This window comes from Podarcis raffonei, chromosome 7 (genome assembly GCF_027172205.1).
Source record: "Podarcis raffonei isolate rPodRaf1 chromosome 7, rPodRaf1.pri, whole genome shotgun sequence".
NCBI lineage: Eukaryota > Metazoa > Chordata > Lepidosauria > Squamata > Lacertidae > Podarcis > Podarcis raffonei.
This window is the reverse complement of record NC_070608.1, coordinates 14,555,665-14,582,247: the sequence shown is the minus strand read 5'-3', so window position 1 is coordinate 14,582,247 and position 26,583 is coordinate 14,555,665. Positions and strand designations below refer to the sequence as shown.

At 44.6% G+C, this 26,583-nt stretch overlaps 2 protein-coding genes across 4 annotated transcripts in view; one reads left to right on the top strand and one right to left on the bottom strand.

Annotated features, from left to right (window-relative positions):
* The window catches only part of ATAD2 (ATPase family AAA domain containing 2), a 30,178-nt gene extending 20,521 nt beyond the window's left edge, over positions 1-9,657 (bottom strand). The window contains exons 1-8 of one of the 2 annotated variants that reach the window (XM_053395328.1): positions 9,242-9,657; positions 6,807-6,949; positions 3,477-3,526; positions 2,633-2,801; positions 1,799-1,901; positions 1,453-1,543; positions 674-778; positions 203-320 (exon numbers count right to left, since the gene is read on the bottom strand). In XM_053395328.1, coding sequence (XP_053251303.1) covers positions 203-320; positions 674-778; positions 1,453-1,543; positions 1,799-1,901; positions 2,633-2,801; positions 3,477-3,526; positions 6,807-6,949; positions 9,242-9,454 — 992 coding nt within the window. In that variant the 5' untranslated portion in view covers positions 9,455-9,657. The remainder of the gene's footprint in view (positions 1-202; positions 321-673; positions 779-1,452; positions 1,544-1,798; positions 1,902-2,632; positions 2,802-3,476; positions 3,527-6,806; positions 6,950-9,241) is intronic. The other variant, XM_053395326.1, reaches the window with a different exon arrangement.
* Positions 9,658-15,658: 6,001 nt separating this feature from the next.
* On the top strand, positions 15,659-26,110 carry NTAQ1 (N-terminal glutamine amidase 1). Of its 2 annotated transcripts, XM_053395365.1 has the most exons (6): positions 15,659-16,073; positions 18,089-18,188; positions 20,303-20,353; positions 21,743-21,891; positions 23,906-24,030; positions 25,861-26,110. In XM_053395365.1, the coding sequence occupies exons 1-6, from the start codon at positions 15,967-15,969 to the stop codon at positions 25,965-25,967; spliced, it is 639 nt and encodes a 212-aa protein (XP_053251340.1). In that variant the 5' UTR covers positions 15,659-15,966; the 3' UTR covers positions 25,968-26,110. The 2 variants fall into 2 exon arrangements, with proteins under 2 accessions (XP_053251340.1, XP_053251341.1); XM_053395366.1 differs by lacking the exon at positions 18,089-18,188 and having other exon boundaries at positions 16,020-16,073.
* The last annotated feature ends 473 nt before the right edge of the window (positions 26,111-26,583 follow it).

The window sequence follows — 26,583 nt, the reverse complement described above, 5'->3', positions numbered from 1 at the left end:
AGTAGATCGCACTCTCTTGGGAGTTGGCCACCCGTGCTCTACACAATTTGCTATAGATGAAGAAGTCATAACAGTAAGTACAACTGAAGGAAAGTGCAGCTGATTTGAAACCATATAGCCAAGTCGTTGAGTAAGTCAGGAGGAGAGAAAACATTCATGCACTGATAATACTGGAGCATTAATACACAACAAATCAACAAACCTGTTAATCTTCTTACAATAAGGACTCCTTGATCCCGTAGGGCTGAAGGAAAATCTTCGTCTCACTGGAGAAGCAGCATCTGGATAAAACAATTTGGGCTTCCTCTGGTGCCTTGGTTCTATTAACAAACACCAAAGTAACAACAGTTACATGTTTTCCCTTACATATTAATTGATGAGAATATAAAATGTCAGAATTTGGGAATACCACGGACTTATATGTTAAGTTTAGTTCTAACATGAACTAAGTTTGTGTTTTCATTTTTGGGACAAGACTTCTCAATCATTCAAAGTGGAAGATTTTCTGGTAGTCACCTAGTGAAAACATGTATAATTGTGTGGCAAAACGTAAAGACAGCCAAAACAAAGCAAAAACAAAACAGAGGTTGATATACCAAAATAACGAAGCTTTCCAAATATAATATGCAAGGGTAAATAAACTCCAGGGAAAGATGGTATAGTGGACACCTACTTTCTGGTGAGGCCTGATAATGCACAACTGTTTTCCGCTGTCTAAGGTCGTAACGCTTTTGATTATCTTCTCCATCTTCATGGTCTTCACCTTCTTCTGAAGATTCTAAATAACAGAATTCTCTTTAGCTTAAAGAAAGAAACTTACTTGACTTACAACAGATTCTGGGACTGTAAGTGCAGTTAGACACTGCCAGTCTTGGATTAGGAATAACAGCTTCACTACAGTAAAAGCTATTACAATTTGTTGTTTTAAGAGACTGCAATACAGGCATCCCCAACCTTCGGCTCTCCAGATGTTTTGGCCTACAACTCCCATGATCCCTTGCTAACAGAACCAGTGGTCAGGGATGATGGGAATTGTAACCCAAAACATCTGGAGGGCCGAAGGGTGAGGATGCCTGCTGTAATAGCATCTCCTCAGAAATCCCAATAAATTTTGTGAGTTTAGGACTACAAACTAAATGGATTTTTGGAGTAATTAACTACCATCTCCACGTGTCATTTTCTAAATGTCTAAGGCGAAGGATGTTTCTATAAACAAAAAGGTTCCCCATTGTGTATACAAGTTATGTTGGTCTAATTTGTATTTTGTTTTACTGAAAAACAATAAAAACATTTGGGGGGGGGGAAAGGTTCCAAAATGAAGCATAATTTTTATCCTATTGAAGTATACTAATTCACCCACTCAAAACCTAAAAGTATGCTGAAATTGTACTGCATTGTATTAAAATAATAAAACAGAATATTGCTCTGAAAAGTTAAAAGTAGCACAATAACCTGCACTTCCATCTTGGTTATCAGTGGTTTCTTCATCAATCCTTTGGATTGCTCTTTTTGGTTTTCCTCTTGAGTACACATTAAGGTTTTCCTAATAATAACAAGTGAAAACATGTAATTCAAGTCATCCCATGACACGTATCATACATGCAATGAATCTATCAACTTTAAGGCCAGCTCAATAAAAGTAGCAAAACACTATGGAATAAATGTTTAAGCTTTCTATCTCCATCCCTCTTGCTCAGGGTGTAAGCAAAGCTGAAGTTAAAATTGCAAAATACATATTTAAGAAAGAAAGAATAATAGCAAGAAATTATTCTTTTACACAATCTGTATATACATGTACCTCTTCTCCATCATTAAACACTCCAAGATCCTCCAAATCCAGCATTCGTCGCCGACGCATCTTCTTCATATCATCCATTTTTTGTAGTACAGCTTCTGCAGTGCTTGACAAAGTGCAAGATGTAATCAAACACAACATGAAAAATATTTTAAAACACAAATCAGTTAAACAGAGCAAGCTGCAGTGCTGCGCTAACAGCTTATGGGAATATGAAACTAGCTCGCTCGCGCGCTCTCTCTCTCTCTCTATATATGCAATTTTATTTAACATTAAGGTTGAACTAAAAGATTTACTCATATTTTGAGTGCTTCTATACTATTTTTCATCATATTTGGCATCAGGACATTTCACATCAATAAAAATATATGGTAATAATGGAACATGACAACATCAAAATAGTAAAATTCAATAAAAATTCCCACCCAGTTTCATCTGCCATGTTTATATTGTAAGCTTAATGATAACAATAGTAATATTGAACTTACAATATAAACCTGGTTGGTTGACAGAGGGCAGGATCTTTTAAACTGAATTTTAGCAACAAGTTTTATGACTATAGTAACAATATAAACACTCCAGTAAACAACATAAACAGGCTACTATGCAGAGCCACATGTACACTCAACATAACTATTAAGTCCCATCTTTCCACTACAGAACATTTTAATCCCTGAAGTTACTCCTGTAGTTATAGAGCTATCCAGTATAATACAAGAAGCTGCAATCAGAAATTACAAGTGGGGAAATACCATGTTTCAAAAAATTTTCATTTCCACCACAGTTGTTCAAGAAAATGCTTTCTCAAGGCATTTTGACACTATAAAAAGTCCTTACTTTGTAATAAGCTTGTCAAACAAAACGGACTGGTTCATAGTACTAAAGCGGCTTCGCCTAATTCTGCAACTGCGGCGGACTTCAACATCCCCATTTTCTTCTGCAACATGTTCACCAGACTTCGAATTTATTCCTGTTTTCAAAGACCTAGTGACACGAACTACAGTTCCTATGTTTTCAAACAAACAAACAAACAAACATTCTTTTCATTAGTCTGTTGGCTTACATAAGGAACAGATTTTTACACATTATTCTTTGGCGTTGAGAATTGTTTCACAAATAAGTTTAGTATTTATGCAGTAGTCCTAGGTACTTCTTATGATGTCAATCATGTATTTCTGTGAGGTTTTTCAAAACTGATGTTTGGATGCAGTATTTCTGGGAGCAAAGTAAAATCAAATCCAGGAGCAATTGGCTCTCATTACCAAAAGAAAACATTAAAATTTAGCATCAACTCTAAAATATCTGAAACTCCCCTTGTTCAAAAGTGTTATCCTGACCCATTCACCTTGTTACAGCTGCCCTGTCACCTCTGCAAGCCACCCTCTACCAATGGTAGAGGGGTCCTCTGAAATGGTGCCTGACGGGACACATTCATTTACCCTATCTCTAAAAATACAAAAGGAGCAATAGGTATTGATAAGAGGCATAGTTTTAGGTCAGATCATTCTTGCTACAGCAGAACACAGTGCCTATGAAAGCTATGGAATGTCCTTCCACTGCAAAGGTACACAAATGTCAACCTTCCCCAGGCTAGGAGGTTGAATGGTATCAGTGGTGCACTGAATCATTTTACAACTCTACATTTCTATAATTCACAAGATTTGTATTTTACTAGATTTACCATATTCACAATCTTCATTCTTTTTATCTGCTTGTTGTCTAGCCAGCTGCCTGCACAGAAACAAATAGATTCAAAGTTAAGACTTCACCAATTTTCATTTGGCTCAGTACTGGAACTGAGTTGAACTCTGGGACCTGCAACTCTTTAGGGTTCCAAATATGTTCTTTTTCCAGAATACTCCCATTTTCACCCATCCACCAGCTCAGTTCTCACTAGGATATTTTTGTTCTCTCCCGCCACCCAAAAGGAAAATTTGTACTTATGCAAAGCTTGAGGGAATGTTTTAGTTTCATAAGGACTGGCGCTCTTGAGAATTTGAATTTGCTTAGTTTATGAAATCCTTTTTATTTGTTCAATTTTCAGTTATAAAAAGATCAATTCTAAAAGCTCAAGTTAACAAAAGGTAGTGCCAAAATCATTTTAAAATGTAATGTTGCTTGGACGCTAAGCCTTTCTTTTTTTTAAAAAAGCGAGTTTTTAAAATTGCTTATAACCATAGATCTCTACATGATTAGTAGAAAAGCAAACATTAAAAACACAGATTAAAATTAATCAGATAAAATTAACACCCCAGAAATGCTTCAAATAAAAATGTTTTTATGGTATGCCAAAACCCAGTGTCAGAATCTTCTCACCTCCACCAATGGGTCTTGCCTCTGCTAGAAGGGTAGCATAATGCATGAGCTACTATGCTAAATGCTATCTTCTGAGTAAAAATAAATCTGATATCTAGAGCGGGATCCACCACCAAAAGGTCAGCCCTGAAGCTCTATGACCTAGGCAGCCTATAGGGAGCGAGGTGCTCTTTAAGATACCCTGGTCCTAAGATGTTTGGGGCTTTGCACGCTAGTACCAAAATTATTTGTATTTTTCCAGTCTTACTACATTTCTGTGTTAACTGTGGAGATTGCCCTCCACAAGCTGCAGTATAATTCTGGGGTATTTAGTACATAAATAATGCATTTTAAATGTAAAACATTTTAATAGTTTTCACTGATATAATAGCTGTACTGCAATTTCTTTTCAATGAAGCTCTATTCTGCCAAGGTGTAGGAACTATTGGTGGCTGGTTCATATGTTCAGAGAGACTGTGTTCATTCAGTTCTAGAGTGGGTTGCCCTATTCCACAAGAATCAGGTGTGTAGTTTGAGGATGATTATAAATCCATTATTGCCATCCAGTGCTCCAGTGGCATGTAAAGTACAGTATTTTGGACAGCACCAGTTACAGACTCTCCAGAGTAGATACATCTTGGCCTCAGTTATTAATTCTCCAGTAAATTCCAGATATGATTTACTGCAACATGCTCTTTTATGGGGCCTTTGAAGACATCTGAAAGTTCCAGTTAGTGGAGGACACAGCTGTTAAAGACTGCTAAAAGGAACCAGGAGGTAGGATAATAATCACACAGTTTGAATTTGCTCCCTATTACATAAAACTTCAGTTCAAAGTGCAAGGTACTTATTTAAAAGCTCTACCCAACTAACAAACCAGTATCTACTAAGAAGTCTATTCCTGGATCCATCTGCCTGTGTGTCAAGAATTAGACCTGATACCTTTCTCCAGATACCCTCACCACTGGAAGCAAGGGGAGTGGCAAACAGGAGATAACCTGAAGCTTGCCTAGCTCCTACTTTGCTGTAAGTTTAGTACCAGACAACAACCTCCCCTTCCTTCAGGCTTTTAAACCTATTTTTTTATTTCTTCTAAGATGCTGCAAGTTTTTATCCTGTGCTCTTATGTTTTATTTCTTTCACATTTGCACTTTTTACTATTTAGTAAACTACTTGGAAAATATTGATTGGCCGCTGAAAAGTGAAAGATTTTAAATAAATAAATGTTCTAGTTCATATTGCTTACAGTCAATTTGCTTGGCATTGGCCAAATTCTCATGTGATAGTCATAAACCATTGCTTACCGCATGAATGAATCAAGTCAATCGCTTCTCCTGGCTTTACGAAACAAACCACCATCTCTGGCTTAGAATTATGTTTGAACACATTCTGTAGCAAAGATTTGTTCTTGGGCTTACTGAATGTGGTTTGTTGCATTGAAACAAACTACAATCCTAACTTCACCATGGATTGTGGTTACTTTTCAGTGCTAGCTGGGAGGAGCAAAATGGGGCACAATTCACTGGTGCATCATAAGCCAAGGCCCACCATATGTCAATGGAGTGGCTGCCTGTCCAGATATGTATGTCATATACACAATACTTAGTTAACAGGAAACCCTAAAAGAGATAATCTTTTCACATGATGGTAGTAGAAACGTATGATCATTCAAGAAGTCCAAGATGTAAATACCGTATTTTTCGCCCCATAGGACGCACCTAGTTTTTTTTTGGGGGGGGGGAAATAAAGGGAAAAAATTATTTTCCCCCCAGGTGCGGGGCTGGGGAAGCCCGAGCTTCCCCCGACCCTAGAACAGGCTGCTATCCGCAAGCCGTGGGAGAGCTGTGCGACTTCACGCAGCTCTCCCACGGCTAGCGGAGAGCTGCGTGAAGCTAGAAGCCTGGGGTGTGCTGAGCTCAGCGCGCCCCAAGCTTCTGGGTGCAGGCAAGCTCTCCGCTAGCCGTGAGAGAGCTGCGCGAAGCCGGAAGCCTGGGGTGTGCTGAGCTCAGCGCGCCCCAAGCTTCTGGGTGCAGGCAAGCTCTCCACTAGCCATGGGAGAGCTGTGCGAAGCCGGAAGCCCAAGCATCTGGGTGCAGGCAAGCTCTCCGCTAGCCGTGGGAGAGCTGCGCAACTTCGCGCAGCTCTCCCGCGGCTTGCGGAAAGCTTCCTGAAGCCTGGAGAGCGAGAGGGGTCGGTGCGCACCGACCCCCCTCGCTCTCCAGGCTTCAGCAAAACCCTGCACTCGCCCCATAGGACGCACACACATTTCCCCTTCATTTTTGGAGGGGAAAAGTGCGTCCTATAGGGCGAAAAATACGGTATTTAAATCTTAAAGTATATAAGCCTGTGCCATCATCCTCAAGCAATTCAACCAAGAACTTCAGTTGAAATCCACCTCAGAAAAGCTGTAGTTTCTACACCACAATTTTCTCTAACAATGACCAAAGGACAAATTTACTCAAGAAGACAATTTCCAAGGCATGGAATACAAATAGCAATCAGCATAACTGGGCCCACTTAAGTTCTGGCAATGTGAGGTGCTCTACATGCAGTCAGATTTGTAAGCACTAATTTACTCTGCGGGGAGCACAGCACGTGTATAAAAAAACTCTGGTACTTAAGAGTGTAGGACTTAATAAACTAGGCTACAAGTAATACAGGTAGAACATAAAATGATCTTACAAACATATCTGCAAGAAGTAGAAAAAGTTATTACCTTGTAAAATGTTTCCTGTTAATACCATTCTCACTCAGCATTGTCACGCTTTTGTCAAAACTAGAGTCTGAATAATGTTGATTATTTTTCCTCATAGATCTTAAGGAATGTAAATGTTCACATTCTTTATCTGAAGAAAACTCCTGAAGAAGTAAAAACCAATTAGGAACATGCACATTGTACTATTTGCTTTTAATTTTTGTGTATTATTGTATATTCTAATTAAGGATGCTTTAATATTATTGTGTATTTTAAATAATTATGGATGTTTGAATAGTTGTAAGCCACTTAAAAGCCAATTTGACATGTAAGTGGTATATAAATTAACAACTGACAAAAACCTCTCCATATTTTGTGATTAGTAGTTGCATATCAGCTCATCATTTACATTAACTGAAAAGGATGTGACTGGCACTCCAAAGATCACACATTATGTTTTAAATGTACTGCCTAAATTAAACTAACTAGTTTACGATAGAAAAACTGAATTGGAAGGATACTTTTGGATCACCCATGGTGTATGTAAAATCGGAAGGATTATTAAGGCAACTAACAAGAGCATGAAACATCAACTGAAAATTAAGAGATGAAAGCATTCAACAAATGCTCTTCAACTGCACACAAATAGTAAAAAGCCATATTTACAAGTAGATAGATATATAGTTAGATACACACATACATCCCGAAGTTCCAATGAAAAATTGGGTCTGTTCTCCACTATAGTCATGGCATGACCCACACAGTTCTATTCTGTCCCTTATGATATCTACATTAAAATACAAGTGTGTGATAGTTTGGAGGTTTAAAGTCAAGAACTATTTCTCCGTTACATCTGAGCCAAGATACCCAGGAAATGCAAAACCACCAGGCAGGATGAAGTCAAATAAACAGATTCAATTCAGACAAGGCAGGTTGTTGGTAGGTTGGTAGGTACTCACTGGTACTCAAGACCACTCCTGCCTGAATGCTAGGTCATGGGCTGTATTATGTTCTACTCAGAATAAGGTTACCAATTTTTTTTCCATGAATCCGGGGACACTTTTCAACTTCAGTAGGAATGATAGGATTTTGTCAGGGGACTGATTTGTAAATCCGGGAAACGGGGACATCTGGTAACCTTAACTCACAATAGACCCACTAAAAGTAATAGGCATTACCAACTTACATTCATTAATTTCAGGTAGGTCTGCTCACAGTGGAACTGACTTGGCTACACTTCCAACCAACAGCCACATTAACATCACCAAGAAAAAAGCTATTGTTATCTACCCCACTCTTAGTTTGATCAATGTGAGCAACCGTGCTGGATGGGGGGTGTGTGTGTGTGTGTGTGTGTGTTTGCATGTTTGAAAGACTCTAAAGGAGCAATTGAGTGCCAAGGTGAGTAAAGGCAATGAAAGATAGCTAGAATCAGAGAAAGGGGGGAGGGACAGGGCCACTGCCCAACTTGGAGAGATGTTTAGAAAGGCACTGTGCATGACAAAGGAAACGAACAGGGCAATGATATACCCTCTGGGCAAGTCAAGCCCACAGCCTGCTGTTAAAAAACCCGCTTCCAAGACAAGCTCGAGGGGGCGGATTGCTCAATTTGCTGGAAGGCATTGTCATGCAAAGGAGCTGAATCTTAGGGCGAGTTTCGGGACACATAGTTCAAAACTCGTGGCACTCGCTACCATGCAATATGGGCGATTGAGGCGGGCAAAAGGGGGATTATTAAGCTTGCCCCCCCCCCACAAACCCTGTCTAACTAATGGCTGTGCGCTTTGGGTTCCCTGTGCTTATCAACACCAGGCTGAGTGGGGACAAGGATGACGGACTAGATGGGCAACTTCGGTTTCTAATCCAGAGCCGTTCTCCCTACTCTTAAGACTTCGTATCTTCTGGTGTGTGGAAAAAGCAATAAATAGTATTTACAAAACAACGACTTCCCAGCTTCTGGGTCACCCTCCCAAAAAAACCCCCACATACAAAATGAATGTTTAGTTTTTTCAATCAATCAATCAAACCTTTATTGCATTAGCATACAGCCATAGCAGGATAAGACAAAAATGCTAGAGAGAAGCAACCAAACAAAATTCAAAACGATATTACTGGCATTATGACATTTTGATTGATTTAGTTTTTTGTCCGAAACTTTCAAGATTTTCACGCAGCGTTTCGCCGCTTGTTCTGAAACTTTTGCTGCCCAGCTGCGTTGTTTTGGTGTTGGTTTTATCGCGCGCTCCGGTTTTTCTGGGCAGCTGCTTCCAAAGCCTCTAGTGGCAAGGAGCAGCAGCCGCCAGCAACTTTAAAAAATAGTAATAATAATGAATTCATTACACATAAAACAGCCTTTGCCGCCTGAGGGTGGTCCCTCCTGAGGTAGGAATCTGAATCTCCATAAGGGACTTAATAAAAGTAGAAGGTGCGCCTCCCCCCCCCGGTTTTCTCCTCACCGCGACGGCTCTCCGGGCCTTGTCTCCGCCGGCCGCTGCCGAGGAAGCCGATGGGAGCTCCAATGAGAGAAACTCGGAGCTCGTCTCCATCGCGTCGTAAGGCGACGCCGGCGTTGCGCCCCGTCGGCCGCCGCCTGAGTTGCTGCCGCCGGCGGGAGCGCCGCCCGGGCCTGGACGGCTAGGGCCGCCCGAGCCGCTTCGGAGCATCACCATGACCCTCCCGTCGCGTCGCCCTGACAGCTGGACGAGGCCTTGGCCGCCACAGACGAGGCTCCTTCGCCGCCGACGAATTCTGGCGCCACAAACCGGGAGGAGCCGCTTCACCCAACCGCCATTCGAACCCCTCCGCACCTCAGCGCCTGCTTCTCAACCTCACGGTGGGAAAGGAAAATACAAAACCCCTGCCAAACCTCCTAGGCTCTGAACTACTTCCCTTTTCCTTCCCTATTTCTAGTACAGAACACTTTTAAAAGAAAAATCCTAAAGGCTAGTGAGTTCGCCGCTGGACAAGTAGTCCCAAACCGGCGGAGGGACACGGCGCTCTCTTCGCTGTGTTTCTCCCCCGGAGTTTTGGCGCGCGCGAAGTTGTTTTGAGAGCCCGCTCGTCCTCCTCCTGCTTCTGCGTCGTGATTGGTTGGCGGGGCCCGGCGCGCGCGGCTCTGCCTCGCAGGCTCCTCCCACCCCCACCCCCCCCGCTTCAAATCCCGCGCCTTCCCGAGGCCAGTTTGCTGCGGGAAACAAAACCGCGCTCAGAGTGTGGGTTTGGAGGGGCCAAACTTAAAAAATACTAACAAAATAAACATTGCGCAATAACTAGGAGCGCGCGCAGCCCTTGTTGCAAATGCCCGATTTTTTAATTTATTTGTTATATTGCATGTTATATCTGTACTCGCCACTAAACAGTTTTTGCTGGAAGGGTATCCTGTAGCAACACAAACACCGGCCCAAAGTATTGCATATCCTAATTAAGTGCATTGCGGCGCAAAGCCTTAAAGCGGTCACCACGGTGGGCAGGAACCGCACCTTGGAGAGACGGAGCAGTATTTTTTCCAGCCAACAGGCTACTTTTTAAAAGATCCTGTCCGGGTCGGAGCGATCCGCCGCCAACTACTACGAAGTAAGCTGCTGGCAAACGAGCGAGTGCAGGAATGCAAACGCTTTTCTGTAAATAAGATGCAAGAGGCGGTTGCTTTTCTGCAGAGAAAACCCTGCCTAGCAGCACAACCAGCGCCCTTTTCCCCCCTATTCCGCTTACCCGCGAGTAAGCTCCTTTGAGCAAAGCGGGACTTGCTTCCAAGCCAACAACATGCACGCACATAGGAAAAAAGCATGTGCAATGCATGCTCGCCTTCATAAAACAAGATAGATAGATAGATAGATAGATTCTTTATTGTCATTACACACGTGCAACATTGCACAAGTGCAACGAAATTGGATGCCATCCCTTAAAAACAACAAAAGCAAAACAACAACAACAACCAACAAACCACATTCCAGCCACACCCACACCCATCAATCTCCCAGGTCACACTATCGAGTTACAGCATTCAAAAGGGCCACAGCTCTCGGGTAAAAACTGTTTTTCAGTCTATTTGTCCTTGACTTGATGTTTCTATATCTCCTGCCAGAAGGCAGTAGTGCAAACAGACTGTATCCCGGGTGAGATGAATCCTGCAGGATGTTGTTTGCTTTCCTAAGACAACGGGAACCGTACAATTCTTCCAAAGATGGGAGAGGTTGACCAATAATCCTTTGTGCTGTGGTTATGACCTTCTGGAGCACCTTCCTCTCCCTAGCTGTACAACTGGAGAACCAAGCACAAATACAGTATGTAAGAATGCTCTCTATGGAGCCTCGGTAGAAGGACACCAGCAGTCTCTCACTCAGATTGTTCTTCTTTAAAAGTCTGAGGAAATAAATTCTCTGCTGGGCCTTCTTCACCAGAGCAGTGGTATTTGCACTCCAAGTCATGCCCTGATCGATAGTTACTCCCAAAAACCTGAATTCCGCCACCCTCTCCACCCGTTCCCCATTGATATACAAGGGCTGAATGTCCGCCTTTTTTTTCCTGTAATCCACCACTAATTCCTTGGTCTTAGCCGTATTAAGAGCCAGATTGTTCTCTCCACACCAAACACAGAGCCGCTCCACCTCGTCCCGATAGGCGGACTCATCCCCTCCTGAAATGAGCCCTACCACCGTAGTGTCATCAGCAAACTTGATGATTTTGTTGCTGGAATAGGTGGCTGTACAGTCATACGTATAGAGAGCATAGAGCAGGGGACTCAACACACAACCCTGTGGTGAGCCGGTGTTAAGGCTAAGGGCTGTGGACATATGTGACCCTACTCTAACCCTCTGAGAACGTTCTGACAAAAAATCCAAAACCCAGAGACAGGTGGAGTTGGAGAGTCCAATCGCCTCTAGCTTGGACACCAGTCTATGGGGGAGGATAGTGTTAAAAGCTGAGCTAAAGTCCACAAACAGCAGCCTCACATAACTCCCCGGCTGCTCCAGATGGGACAGAGCAGCATGGAGAGTAGTGGTGATAGCGTCCTCTGTGGATCTATTTGCCCTGTATGCAAACTGGTAGTTGTCAAAAGTTGATGGAAGACAGGAAATAATATGACGGCGCATCAGTTTCTCAAAACACTTCATGATGATTGGAGTCAGTGCAACTGGTCTGTAGTCGTTCAAACTACTGATTGTGGATTTTTTAGGCAGAGGGACAATAGTTGACGACTTCAGGCAGGGTGGGACAATAGACTGGTGTAAGGACTTGTTGAAGATCTTAGTAAAGACCCTCGCCAGCTGATCCGCACAGCCCTTCAACACCTTTCCAGTGATGCCATCAGGTCCAGCCGCCTTCCTCGGATTCACCATCCTCAATACCTTTCTCACCTCATGCTCCTCTACCGTGAATGAGGGGCCCCTATGGGCTGGTGGCTGTAATACCGGCGTCTCAGGTGGCTCCTTCTCGAAGCGAGCAAAGAAGAGGTTAAGCTCCTCCGCCAGCAAAGGGTCACCGTCGACAGCACCAAGGTTAGGTTTGTAGTTGGTAATGTGCTGAATCCCCTGCCACATCTGTCTTGTGTTGTTGCTCCTTAAATTGTCCTCAATCCTCAGCCTATAATCCCGTTTTGCCTGTCGAATACCCCTCTTCAAGTTTGCTCTTGCCACACTGTAAAGCTGCACCTCGCCTGACCTGAAAGCCCTGTTCCTTTCCCGCAACAGGCCCTGGACCTCTCTATTCATCCAGGGTTTCTGATTGGGATAAAACCGGATGGATTTGTTTACTGTGACAGTGTCTGTGCAGTGATTGATATAGCACAGAACTGCCGCCGTGTGCTCCTCCAGGTCTGAACGATCGAAAATATCCCAATTAGTTCTCTCAAAACAGTCCTGCAGCTGGTGAATAGCACCTTCAGGCCAGATTTTAACAGATTTTAATATTGTGGGAGCCCGTTTCCTGAGTGGGATATATGCTGGTACCAGGAACAAAGACATATGGTCGGACTGGCCCAAGTGTGGCAGCTGTAAAGCCCTATAGCCGTGATTTACATTCGAATAAACTTTATCTAGTGTCTTGTCCCCTCTTGTGGGACATTTCACATGCTGATAGAGCGTTGGGAGCACTGTTTTAAGTTCTACATGGTTGAAGTCTCCCGCAATGATGTGCACAGCTTCAGGATACTTGTCTTGCTGGCTGCTGATAAGGCTCTGCAGGCATCCCAAAGCCAAGTTGGCATTGGCATCTGGTGGCACGTACACACCAGTTAACATAACAGCTGTAAACTCCCTAGGGAGATAGGCTGGTCTACATTTAACAGCCACATATTCCAAATCCGGTGAACAGTGACTGCCCACAGTCTTAGAATTATTGGACCAGCATTTGTTCACATATACGCACAGCCCCCCTCCTCTGGTTTTTCCGAAGTCCATGCCTCGGTCATGACGATGTACCACCCAGCCTTCCAACTGAATAGCTGTGTCTGGTATGGACGGTTGAAGCCATGTCTCAATGACAAATAAAACGCAGCAATCTTTTACAAGGCTGTTCTTTGCTGCCTGCAACCTCAATTCATCCATCTTGTTGGCAAGAGATCTCACATTGGCAAGAAATATGCTGGGGAGTGGTGGTTTAGATGGACTCCTCTGTAATCTTACCAGGACGCCAGCCCGACAACCCCGCCTTTGCCTCCTGTCTCTACGCCGCCTTCGCCTCCTCCCTGGAGGCATAGTAATCCATGGAGAGCCCGGCGGCCTGGCTACTCCCACCGGAACGTTATCTGGGCGAAAATAATCAGCTCTTACAGCTCGTTCACACTGTAACCCGACCTTCAGAAGTTCCTGCCTGCTGTAAATCTTTCTTGCCCGGTCAGACATACTCGGACCAAGCAAAAATAATAAAAGTGATAAAAACAAAACAAAACGCTAAGGGAGAGCACTAAGCCGCAGCGTCTATGCGCGCCGCCATCTTTGCATTATAAGAGGGGCACCAAATTGGGGGGCTTTTAAAAGCTGAGAGAAATTCTTGGAGGACAAGTTGCCCTAACGCTCCTCATTACCAGTGGCTGAAAACCGCAGGAGAGGCTCATGGACTCAGGCCTTGTTTTGGGTTTCTCATGGGCATCGGATTAGCCACTGTGAGATCAGGATGCTGGCCTAGATGATGGGTCATTGGCCTGATCCTGCAGGCTTTTCCAAACGTGGCTCTTCCCAGGAATCTTGCATTTCCTTTATCCCTGTTGCCCTAGACTTTAACACGAAGGACGCCCTGCCCAAAAGCGTATTAAAAGACGGGAAGCTTTTCTCACCGATCCCAGGTAACTTTCGGAACAGATCCCAAATGGAGATGCTCGCCTCTCCTGGATGGAAAACCAGCCTCTTCTCTCCAGCCCCGAATCAGGTCTCAGGTCAAGTCCCCAGACAAGACCTGCAAGATTTTCGCTCCCTTAAGGAAGAGGGCGGGGTTGCCCTCATCTCTTTATCGACTAAGAATTTGACCTCTTATGTATTAAAGCACTTAAAGGTGCTCTGCATATTCCTCCCTTCCAGAATGGGCCACGTCCACGCTGATTGGATCTTATGCATTTAACTGGATTAATTTGTGCTGTTCATTCCTGCAGTTTTGGCCCCGCTTCCTAAAAATACTAGGACACAACACACACTACCCTTTATTCATGATAAAAAGTTTGCTCTCCATTAATAGTCTCGTGCCTATTTGATAAAGTGGGTCTTTACCCCCTCCCCATGAAACTGGGCTCCACAATACAAATGTATGTGTTGTTATTTATTAAAATATTGATAACCTGCCTTGCAGCACAGGTCTTCTCATAAGGCAGCGTACAAAACAGCAATAGGAAATCACATCCACAGTTGAAGATGTACAACTCCACCCCTCTAAAATAAATTAGCAGCAAAAGCACCAATAAAACTCAGCGATTAATAAAATGTGAAGGTGGAAATGCAAGCATACTGAATGCCCTTTTAGCCAGGCGTACTTAAACGAAGGATCATGCGTTGCGAATAAACATTGGGCACACATCTGAAAATGGCAGAAATGAGAACAGCCCAGCTGAATCTTAAAAGCTGGCAAATTCAGGACGGAATTGGGTTTCCTGGATTGGACCACAGTCCATTTAGAATCACATCATTGTAGAGGGGGAAGAAATCCCTTGGGTCATCTAGTCCAATGCCGTGCAATGTAGAGGGAAGGGCCACATAAGGCTTTTCTGTTGTTTCTGCAGCCGCTGACCCGCACACAGCCTTGAGTTCCCATGGTGCGTCGTTGCGCTTCTCAACAGGTCCGCGGAGGACCTTAAGGTCCACAAATGGCAACGTTTTGGAGGTCCCAAGTCCCAGGGTGGTTAGGTTGGTCTCAACTAGGCCCAGGGCCTTTTCAGTACTGGCCCCAACTTGGAGGAATGCTCTGTCACAAAAGACTATAGCCCTGTGGGACATGACATCTTTCCGCAGGGCCTGCAAGACAGAGCTATTCCGCCTGGCCTTTGCTTTGGACTCAGTCTGACCCTTATGCTTCCGTCCCCTTGTGGTTTTGACTTTTAAAATGAGACTGCATTTTAAATTGCATTTTAACCTGTATTTAAAATTGTACCCCCCATTATGTTTTTACAGAAATTTTATTGGTGTTAGCCGCCCTGAGCCCGGCTCTGACCGGGGTATGTATGTATGTATGTATGTATGTATAAATAAATAAATAAATAAATTTTGGGGGGAAAACATTGCATCGGAAGCGAGACTTGCTTTGTGTAATTGTGCAGGATTGAAACCCTGCATCCAGGGCCGTCTTCTCACTAGACTGGCTAGGCAGCAGCCTGGGGCGCAGTACTGTATCGTTGAGAGACAATTTCATACAGATTACGGTAGTTTTGGTGACGAACTTATTTGGGGCGGGCCCCCGAGCAACAGCATGCATGCAAAGCAAGGCTCGGGGTTAGCAAGGGCAAGGTGGTTTTGCTGAAACCTCCCACCAGCTTTTGCCGAGGCTTCCCCCTTTCGTGCACAGCTTCTTCGCTTCCCTGGGATTTCCAATCTTGGCAACGCTGCCGCGTTTCCCGGGGAAGGACTTGCTTGCAACACAAGCCGCGCGGCGCTTCCCGGGTCTGTCTAAGCAGCTGCAGCGGCGGCGAAATGCACCAAGCCTTTCTCCGGGAAATGAGCCCCGCACAACCTTCCCCCTTGCTAGCTGAGTGAGGCTCCGAATGGATCAGCCAGAGCCGGGTCTTGCAGATGCGGCAGCTGCAGCGCCGGCTGGCTATGAGCCCGCGGTGCCTGCTCGGCCCGGTTGCGTCTACACCGGCTGCTACTGGTAAGAAAGCATGCAACACGGGGGGAGAGGAGGCGATTGCTGCAGTGCTCCTAATAGAATAGGACATAAGGACCACTTTAATTCTAGAGCATCGCAGCTCTGGAGAAGATCGCAGCAGCTGCTGCAACCTTTTCCAGAATATCTGGAGCTCTCCAATATATCAGAAGCTCCTCCGAAGTTGATGTCTGGAGAATTGCTTCCGCAGAAATCTTCCCCTTAACGCCAGTGCAGGAAGTTGAGACAGCTAGTGGCCGGAGGTTGTGGAAATTGTAGTTGATTGATGCTGGCATCTGTCTGTCTTGAGAGACAATGGAGCGGGCCTCTGGGGGTGAAGTGAAACTGCTGCATTAATAGCACCGAAATTACCTCTCCAGATGACAAGACCTGCCTTGCTGACATAGGTTCACTCTCCTTGAGGTTACCTGATCACTGCATGCAAACACCCCACATTTCATTGGGAAGTTATGAACTTCCATCAGCATTGTTGTTGTTTAGTCGTTTAGTCATGTCTGACTCCTCGTGACCCCATGGACCAGAGCACGCCAGGCACTCCTGTCTTCCACTGCCTCCCGCAGTTTGGTCAAACTCATGCTGGTAGTTTCGAGAACACTGTCCAACCATGTCATCCTCTGTCGTCCCCTTCTCCTTGTGCCCTCCATCTTTCCCAATATCAGGGTCTTTTCCAGGGAGTCTTCTCTTCTCATGAGGTGGCCAAAGTATTGGAGCCTCAGCTTCAGGATCTGTCCTTCCTGTGAGCACTCAGGGCTGATTTCCTTCAGAATGGAGAGGTTTGATCTTCTTGCAGTCCATGGGACTCTCAAGAGTCTCCTCCAGCACCATAATTCAAAAGCATCAATTCTTCGGCGATCAGCCTTCTTTATGGTCCAGCTCTCACTTCCATACATCACTACTGGGAAAACCATAGCTTTTACCATAGGGACCTTTGTTGGCAAGGTGATGTCTTTGCTTTTTAAGATGCTGCCTAGGTTTGTCATTGCTTTTCTCCCAAGAAGCAGGTGTCCATTAGCATACCTGGAATCAAAGGTGTGTGTTTGGAGTGGGCATAGATTCTGGTAGAAATAAGAAGGGCTCCAGAAAAAAATCTGCTGATTACATTAAACATTAAAAGTGATTGGATCAAGCTTTTCAGAGTGGGACATGAAAGTGGAATGAGGAATAAACCCTGTAAAGAATGAGTTGGGGAACCTCAAGAACCCTGGGGCAATTGTGGCTCTCGATTGCCCTGAGGGGACAATTGCTGTCCTCAGTCTGATCCTTGAAACTCTCCCTCACTGCCCATGCTTCTCATCCCAAATGTTTTGGCCTAGTCAGAATGTTTCTTTGAACCCTGATAGTGCATCCTGCTTGCCTGAATGGAGGATAGAGGTGGGGGTTTGTATTTGGACACTAGGTAAAGGTAAAGGTACGCCTGGCCATTTGGTCCAGTCGTGACCGACTCTGGGGTTGCGGCGCTCACCTCGCTTTATTGGCCAAGGGAACCGGCGTACAGCTTCCGTGTCATGTCGCCAGCATGACTAAGCCGCTTCTGGCGAACCAGAGCAGCACATGGAAACGCCGTTTACCTTCCCGCCGGAGTGGTACCTATTTATCTACTTGCACTTTGACGTGCTTTTGAACTGCTAGGTTGGCAGGAGCAGGGACCGAGCAACAGGAGCCGACCTTCTGATCGGCAAGTCCTAGGCTCTGTGGTTTAACCCACAGCGCCGCCCGCTTCCCTATGTGGAAACTAGCCTACTGTATAAAATAAAATCTTATATTCATTGCTTAGACCACTTTTGTCTCTGAACCCTAACACCCCACTAGCAAGTGGACCTCAGAATCTTGTCCGGAAGCGAGTGTGGGTCTCTCAGGCCGGGAAGATTCCCTATTTAAAAAACAACACAAAGTCCTAATAATCAATATCACTGAATGCATGCAATGTTGAAATTTTATTACTGGGGAGAACGTGGAATGGAAATGTAGTAGGTTGTGTTTATCTGTTTTCTCTGTTACAGTGAGGAAAATGTGTGGAAGCTTTGTGAATACATCCGAAACCAGAATCTATACCCTTTAGAAGAATTTTATGCAGTTTTCATTTCCAATGACAGGAGGATGGTGAGTTGCGGCATTTTGAACCGATTCTGAAATGCGAAATGACATTTGCCACGGCAGCATCAGAAGCTGGGTTCTATGGAATATATGTGATAGCTTAAGTGGCTTATTTGCTATTGCATGCAGAATAGGATCCTAATGGTTTTTTTAGGCTGCAATCCTATACCCACTTCTCTTGGGGGTAAGCTTACCTGAAATCAAGGGGACTTTCTTCTGAGTAGACAGGCCAATTGGAAATAGGGTTTGAAAGACAATGAAGATCAGCCCCATGACCATTACTCCTGCCTCCTATTTTCTTAGTGGCCAACCAGATAGAATCATAGAATTGTAGACTTGGATGGGACCCCAAGCTCTATGCGGCCTAGGACCCACGTACCTACGGGACCGCCTCTCCTGGTATGCCCCGCAGAGGACCTTAAGGTCCACAAATGAGAACATTTTGGAGGTCCCAAGTCACAAGGTGGTTAGGTTGGTCTCAACTAGGGCCAGGGCCTTTTCAGTACTGGCCCCGACTTGATAGAATGCTCTGTCACAAGAGACTAGGGCCCTGCGGGACTTGACATCTTTCCGCAGGGCCTGCAAAACAGAGCTGTTCTGCCTGGCCTTTGGTTTGGACTTAGTCTGACCCTTATGTTTTCCTCCCCTTATACTGCATTTTAAATTGCATTTTAACCTGTGTTTTAAATTGTTTTTTTTCTTTTTCTCCCCCCCCATTATGTTTTTACTGAAATTTTATTGGTGTTAGCTGCCCTGAGTCCAGCTCTGGCCGGGGAGGGCGGGGTATAAATACAATTATTATTATTATTATTATTATTATTATTATTATTATTATTATTTCCAACCCTTCAATGCACATATCTCAGCTAAAGCACCTATGACAGATGCAAACAGGATCTGAGCGCAATCTCATTCTCCAGACCTGTGGGTTTCCCAGCAACTGGTATTCCAGCCATGGAAACAGAATATATCCATCAGGATTAGTAGTCATGGATAGCCTTATCCTTCCTGAATTTGTCCAGTCCTCTTTTTAAAGCCATCCAAGTTGGTGTCAATCGCTCCCATCTTATGGGAGCAATATTTCATCTATGCTCCCTGTGTGTGTTCTGTTCAAACCAAGTCAGTGTTTTAGTTGATATTGACTATGGTTTGTTCAGGTCAGCCAGTTTCAGAGCACGGATGATGAAACCAGCTTGCTTGAACGTACGAACCGCAGTTTAGGGTTTGGACAACATGCTAAGATGAGGTCAATCTAAGTGGGAGCAGAAACTTTTAGAAGACATCTGAAGGCAGCACTGTTTAAAGGTAAAGGGACCCCTGACCATTAGGTCCAGTCATGGCCGACTCTGGGGTCGTGGCGCACATCTTGCTTTATTGGCCAAGGGAGCCGGCGTACAGCTTCCGGGTCATGTGGCCAGCATGACTAAGCCGCTTCTGGCGAACCAGAGCAGTGCACGGAAACGCCGTTTACCTTCCCGCCAGAGCGGTACCTATTTATCTACTTGTACTTTGACATGCTTTCGAACTGCTAGGTTGGCAGGAGCTGGGACCAAGCAATGGGAGCTCACCCCGTCACGGGGATTCGAACTGCCGACCTTCTGATCGGCAAGTTCTAGGCTCTGTGGTTTAACCCACAGCGCCACCCGCGCCCCTGTTTAGGGAAGCTTTTAATGTTTAATAGGTTATTGTATTTTAGTGTTCTGTTGGAAGCTGCCCAGAGTGGCTGGGGAAACCCAGCCAGATCGGCGGGGTATAAATAAATTATTATTATTATTATTATTATTACTACTACTACTACTACTATTATTATTAGCTTTCAATCGGCTCATCACAGCCACCCTGGAAGGTGGAGAGGGCAGGGCGTGAGTCTGAGGTTCGCCGTGAAATGCTAAACTTGAAATGGCTAAACTACGTTCATGTTAGGAGCAAATCTTCCTTGGGTCCTCAAGAGCTTTTCAGGCACTCGGCATGGGGATATTTGGGTCTCATCCTGTATTCCAATGAAAAAAAATCTTAGCTGCATCAGATATTTTTTTAAAGGCTAACTCAATGGCAGTCTGAACTCTTTTATGTTGGTTTACCGTACTGAAATGCAGTCACCTGTTCTCTGTAATTCACAGGTGCCGCTTTGGGAGCAGCAAGCAGGCATGGTTGGTCAACCTGTGATTTGGGTGAGGAAATTCAGAGCTTCTATGTTTAATATTACAATTGCCCCTTCCACTGTTGCTGGAAATGGAGTTTTGAAGGAGTTCCCCCCCTGTGTAGGCTTGACCTAAGAAGGACAAATGTCTCTGTTCCTTTCTTCTCATATGCTGTTTTTGTACAGTTTACCTCGGTAAAGTATTACCTGTTTCTTCTCTCTCTGTCTCTCTGGTCTCTGTCTGCTTTATCCTAGTTGCTCTGCTAACAACTGTTACTTCTACTTTTTTTTTCTTTTTAAATGCACCTATTACGTTAAAAAAGGTGTCACTCTAGAGAAAGAGAATTCTGTCACCCCATTTCAACCTCCCTGCATAACCTACAGTTAAAAAGCTGTAGATATGTCTAGATTTTACCCAGTATTAGGCTAGAGGCCTGTTTTAAAGCACTTAATTCTAATGCAATTCGCCCAGTCTAAAGATGGCTGCTCCTCATTCAAATATGTGACATGCTCTAGGCCAGTCAATGAAATATGGCCTTGCCAGGAATTTAAATATATGTATTGTGTGTCCATGTCCAACACACTAGCCAATGCAGTATGATATGAATCCTAATTTATGCTCCTTGAGCCAGAGGTGGGAAACTTGTGGACCTTCAGATGTTGCTAAGACTACAACTCCCATCATGCCTGGCCATAGCTGGGACTGATGGGAGTTGGAGTTCAACTGCGTCCGGTGATATTTCCAGGTAAATGTATATTCTGACACCACTGGGTGGTATTCAGTAGCTGAGATTCCTGCATTGCAGGGGGTTGGAATGGATGACCCTTGGAGACCCTTCTGACTACTGCCTTTCATCCTAACCTACTTGTCAGGGTTGTTGTGAGGATAAAATGAAGAGGGGGAGAAGGTAAAGGACCCCTGGACGGTTAAGTCCAATCAAAGGCGACTATGGGGTTGCGGCGCTCATCTCGCTTTTCAGGCCGAGGGAGCCGGCGTTTGTCCACAGCCAGCTTTCTGGGTCATGTGGCCAGCATGACTAAAAACTGCTGACCATGACGAGGGCCAGAGCGTTCGGAAACGCCGTTTACCTTCCTGCCACAGTACCTATTTATCTACTTGTGCTGGTATGCTTTCGAACTGCTAGGTTGGCAGAAGCTCACCCCGTCATGCGGATTCAAACCGCCGACCTTCCAGTCGGCAAGCCCAAGAGGCTCGGTGGTTTAGACCACAGGGCTCAAAGTGTGTACTACACCAACTCGATTTCTTGGAGGGGAAAAAATGCAATGTTTTTTTAAAAAAATATTTTTTAAAATTTGATTGTATATGTTTTTGAATTGTTTTATTCCTAGATGGAGACTTCTCTCAGCCATTTGTCACAGATTCTTACAGTTAAGAAGTTGTAATACTGTCTACTTACAGGACTACCATGTTGTTTTGCTTCATGTGGCCAGCGGAGACCAGAATTTCATTTACGACCTCGATACTTTGCTGCCTTTCCCTTGCCCCATCGACACCTATATTGAAAAGGCTTTTAAATCAGACAGCGTTATTCATCCAGAATTTCAAAGGTGAGGGCAGACATTGCCTGTGCAACTATAAAGTCATACCTCGGGTTAAATGTGCTTCAGGTTGAGTGCTTTTGGGTTGCGCTCTGTGCACATGCGCGGAAGCAGCAAATCGCCAGACGTGGGTTGCATTCACTTCTGGATGCAAACGGGGCTCCAGAATGGATCCTGTTCGTATCCAGAGGTACCACTATAGTAACAACCAAGATTTGGGCCCACCCAAAACTGGCATGGCGCATTACAGGTTTAGTTGACTTCTGCTGAACTGCATTTCAGGCAGTATCATACCACTCTAAATCATCATGGTTCCCCCCCCAAAGAACCCTGGGAACTAGTCTGTTAAGGGTGCCCATTGTTGTTTAAAAAGGTAGTAAAGGGACCCCTGACCATTAGGTCCAGTCGTGACCAACTCTGGGGTTGCGGCGCTCATCTCGCTTTATTGGCTGAGGGAGCCGGCATACAGCTTCCGGGTCATGTGGCCAGCATGACTAAGCTGCTTCTGGCGAACCAGAGCAGCGCATGGAAATGCCGTTTACCTTCCTGCCGGAGCGGTACCTATTTATCTACTTGCACTTTGAGGTGCTTTTGAACTGCTAGGTTGGCAGGGGTAGGGACCGAGTAACAGGAGCTCACCCTGTCGAGGGGATTCGAACCTCCGACCTTCTGATCGGCAAGTCCTAGGCTCTGTGGTTTAACCCACAGCGCCACCCGCGTCCCTTCCCATGGTTCTTAGGCACCCCCTATTCTCCTCCCGATCCTACAGTTCCCAGGTTTTTACAGCCAGTCCTTCTTCTCAGGGAACCCTGGGAATTCTAGCTCTGTGAAGAGAACAGGGGGTCTCCTAACAGCTCTCAGCACCCTTAGCAAACTACAGCTTGCATAAATGCTATACAGGTAAGTGGAATTGTCATAGAATGTTTTTGTTTTTCCTCTTTTTATATTTCAATTCTGCTCATCATCATTTTTGTAGATCGTGGATGTAAACGATTTGGGGGCAGTGGGAGGATGGGATACCTTCCATAATCATAAAGCAGGCATAGGCAAACACTGACCCTCCAGATGTTTGGGACTACAATTCCCATCATCCCTGACCACTGGTCCTGTTAGCTAGGGATGATGGGAATTGTAGTCCCAAACATCTGGAGAGCCGGAGTTTGCCTATGCCTGCCATAAAGCATTCTATGGCACCAACAGATTTAGATGCTCCTGTTTTGTCAATAATAATAATAATAATAATAATAATATTTATAACCCACCCATCTGGCGGGGTTTCCCCAGCCACTGTGGGCAGCTTCGAACAGGATATTAAAAGCACAATAAAACATCAAATATTAAAAGCTTCCCTAAACAAGGCTGCCTTCAGATGTCTTCTAAAAGTCAGATACCGATAGTTACTTATCTCCTTGGCATCTGATGGGAAGGCATTCCACAGGGTGGGCGCCACTACCGAGAAGGCCCTCTGCCTGGTTCCCTGTAACCTCACTTCTCACAGGGAGGGAACCACCAGAAGGCCCTTGGAGCTGGACTTCAGTGTCCGGGCTGAACGTTGTGGGTGGAGATGCTCCTTCAGGAACTATACAATGATAAAGCAGGCTTTTGCCTACAAAAACATTTGCAGCAGTGCACTTGTTAGTCTCTTAAAGTGCCACAGAGAGAGAGTCACATGGTTTCTTTTGCTTCCAGGTCAATTCTATGATTTCTACTTGGATGTAAGCCCAACTGTGATCAGTGGGGCTTTATTCTCATATAGGGCTCTGCGGCCCTAAGGTGCACTCCCTTAACCTGAAAGTTAAGCCCCATTGCATTGTGATTTAAACCAGATTTCAAAAATGTAATTTGTGTGTTTAAAGTGGATTTCCTTTTAAAACAGTTCACGGTTAACTACATTTGAGGAGCTTGATGCCTAACGATCCATGTTTGGTCCAGCTGTAGCTGAAAATACTAGGAGCAGAGTCAGCCCTGATGTTTCCATTGCGGACTATGCAATCCCCGTCACATAAGTGTTTGGCTTGTTTAGAAAAGTCCGGTTGGTTCGAGCCGACGTGTACCTGAAGACGTTTGCTTCTGACCGATCCCACATGAAAGATGCCAGCGGGAACTGGCAAAAGCCGCCTCCGTTATACCCGTGCATCGAGACCGCAGGTAAGTTGTTTTAGACTCCCGCTACACCTGCAGTCTTAACATTCCCTTCGCAGGCTCAAAGCATTTTATATATTTGACAGCATGGACGCATCTGCATTACACATCCAAAGCAGTATCACACTGGTTTAAACAGTCCTGGCTCCCACCAAAGTATCCTGAGAACCGTAGTCTTAGACACTGTTAGGACACTCTCAGTCCCCTTTGTTGTTGTTGTTTAGTTGTGTCCAGCTCTTCGTGACCCCATGGACCAGAAAACAAACGGACAATACTACTTAAAGCTGCTTTCAGATGGATCCATACTTTGAGGGGGATTTTATATTGAGATAGGGGTGATTATTAAAATGTGCCGTAAAGTTCCACCAAATACCCCTGCAAAATCTTCAAAAGCTCTTTGGTTCCCTGCCGCACGTAGAGATGATTGAGTTTTCCCATGGCTGCAACATGTACAACCTTTTTCGAGTCAGTTATTGCTGAAATTTCCCTCTTAAGTCTTCCCTTCTTTTTAACAGCCCACCCTCTTTGCCTCCAGATTTGCTGGTTTGAGCCTGTCCAGAGCATGGACCCGATGCCTGCCAGCGCACCTGTCCGTGTCTCCCTGTAGAATTAGTCAGACCATTGTTCTTACCTAGCTCAGCATTTTCTACAATGAATGGCAGTGTCTCTCCAGGTTAGCAGACAAGGGTCTTGAGCGTGGGACAGATGCTCTTGTCAGATGCCGAAACCTTCCTACCAGCAGCCAAATTGCCTAGAGGTGTTTTAGGGGTCTGTTTAGGAACCTCCATCATTCAAATATACTTTTTTTAAAAAAAAATTTTTTTATTGGTTTTACAAATACAAAGTACAAATAAACACAAACTAGTAAAGAGATATCTGTATAAAGAGATTCTCTGAATCTCGGGGCTCCCCCCCCCATTCTCCCCATGGGGTCTCATTTTAAGAATCTGCAACTGCATATTCATATATAACTCCAATTTTTATATCAAACCATATTGTCCTTTTTTTTATACTACAAGTGAGTCAAAATCCTGCTCTTGTTTCCATCTGCTTTTCAGATGGTCTCCTAGATAGCTTATAAGTTTTTTCCATTCTTTTATTAAGTTTTTATCCTCTTGGTTCCTGAGTTTTCCTGTCAGGCTTTGCCATCTCGGCATATTCCATCAGCTTAGTTTGCCATTCTTCTCTGGTAGGGACTTTATCTTCTTTCCAACTCCGAGCTAATAACACCCGGGCGGCTGTTGTTCCAGACATTAAAAAGTCTTTTCTGCTTCTTCGGTAGATCGGTACCTGTAATTACTAATAAAAAGGCTTCTGGTTTCTTAACAAAAGTTATTTTCAACATTTTTTTCCATTTCATTATGTATCATCTCCCAGACAGCTTTCTGGGACACTCAAATGTACTCTTGACATCATTGGTGTTGACCTTTAAAGCCCTAAATGGCCTCGGCCCAGTATACCTGAAGGAGCGTCTCCACCCCCATCGTTCTGCCCAGACGCTGAGGTCCAGTGCTGAGGGCCTTCTGGCGGTTCCCTCACTGCGGGAAGCAAAGCTACAGGGAACCAGGCAGAGGGCCTTCTCGGTAGTGGCGCCCGCCCTGTGGAACGCCCTCCCATCAGATGTCAAAGAGATAAACAACTACCTGACATTTAGAAGCCATCTGAAGGCAGGGAAGTTTTTAATGTGTGACATTTTAATGTATTTTTAATCTTCGTTGGAAGCCGCTCAAAGTGGCTGGAGAAACCCATTCAGATGGGCAGGGCACTAATAATAATAATAATAATAATAATAATAATAATAATAATTTATTTTTCTCTCTCTCTTTTGAAAAAAAGACTTCAAGATGAACCTGGATGACTTCATCAGTATGAATCCAGATGTTGGATGGGGATCTGTGCTATCTCTCCCTGAATTTGTGCAAGGGTTCGGCAGCCAGAACTGATTTTTGACTCACGGCGAAGAAATCCTTTTGATGAGCACCATTCCTATTTATTGCATTCAGGTGTTTAAAGTTGGACTAATCGTACTGGTTGCATTTGGGCGGGGGGAAATAAAAGAAAATGTACTGAATGGAATAAAACCTTTTTTTAAAAAAATTAAATTAAATATATTTATATATATTGAGAGGAGCCAAAATAACATAGGAAGACTAGATTGTTGGTCCATTTAGCTCAGTACTGTCAACCCTGACTGGCAACAACTCTCCAGAGTTTCAGACTAGGAGCTCTCAGACATGCCAGTGTTTGACTCCGGGAACCTCTGCATACATTACGCCATTTTTTCTTGTGAAATCCTTCATGTTCTAGATTGTTCTATCTTCTATCGGCAGAGGAGCCCCCTGCAGGACACAAGTGAAGCCGCTCAGGTGTGGGCAATAGGTAGATGGGTAAGGATGCTTTGAGAGGCACGTGAGAAGGGGAAAATATAAAAGAACTGCTTAGAATATCCATATCAGCAGATTCTGCCTAAAATTGGGAGGCTCAGTCGCAATATCTCCAAAGCAAGTACAGTCATACCTCGGGTTAAATTTGCTTCAAGTTGAGCGCGTTCGAGTTGTG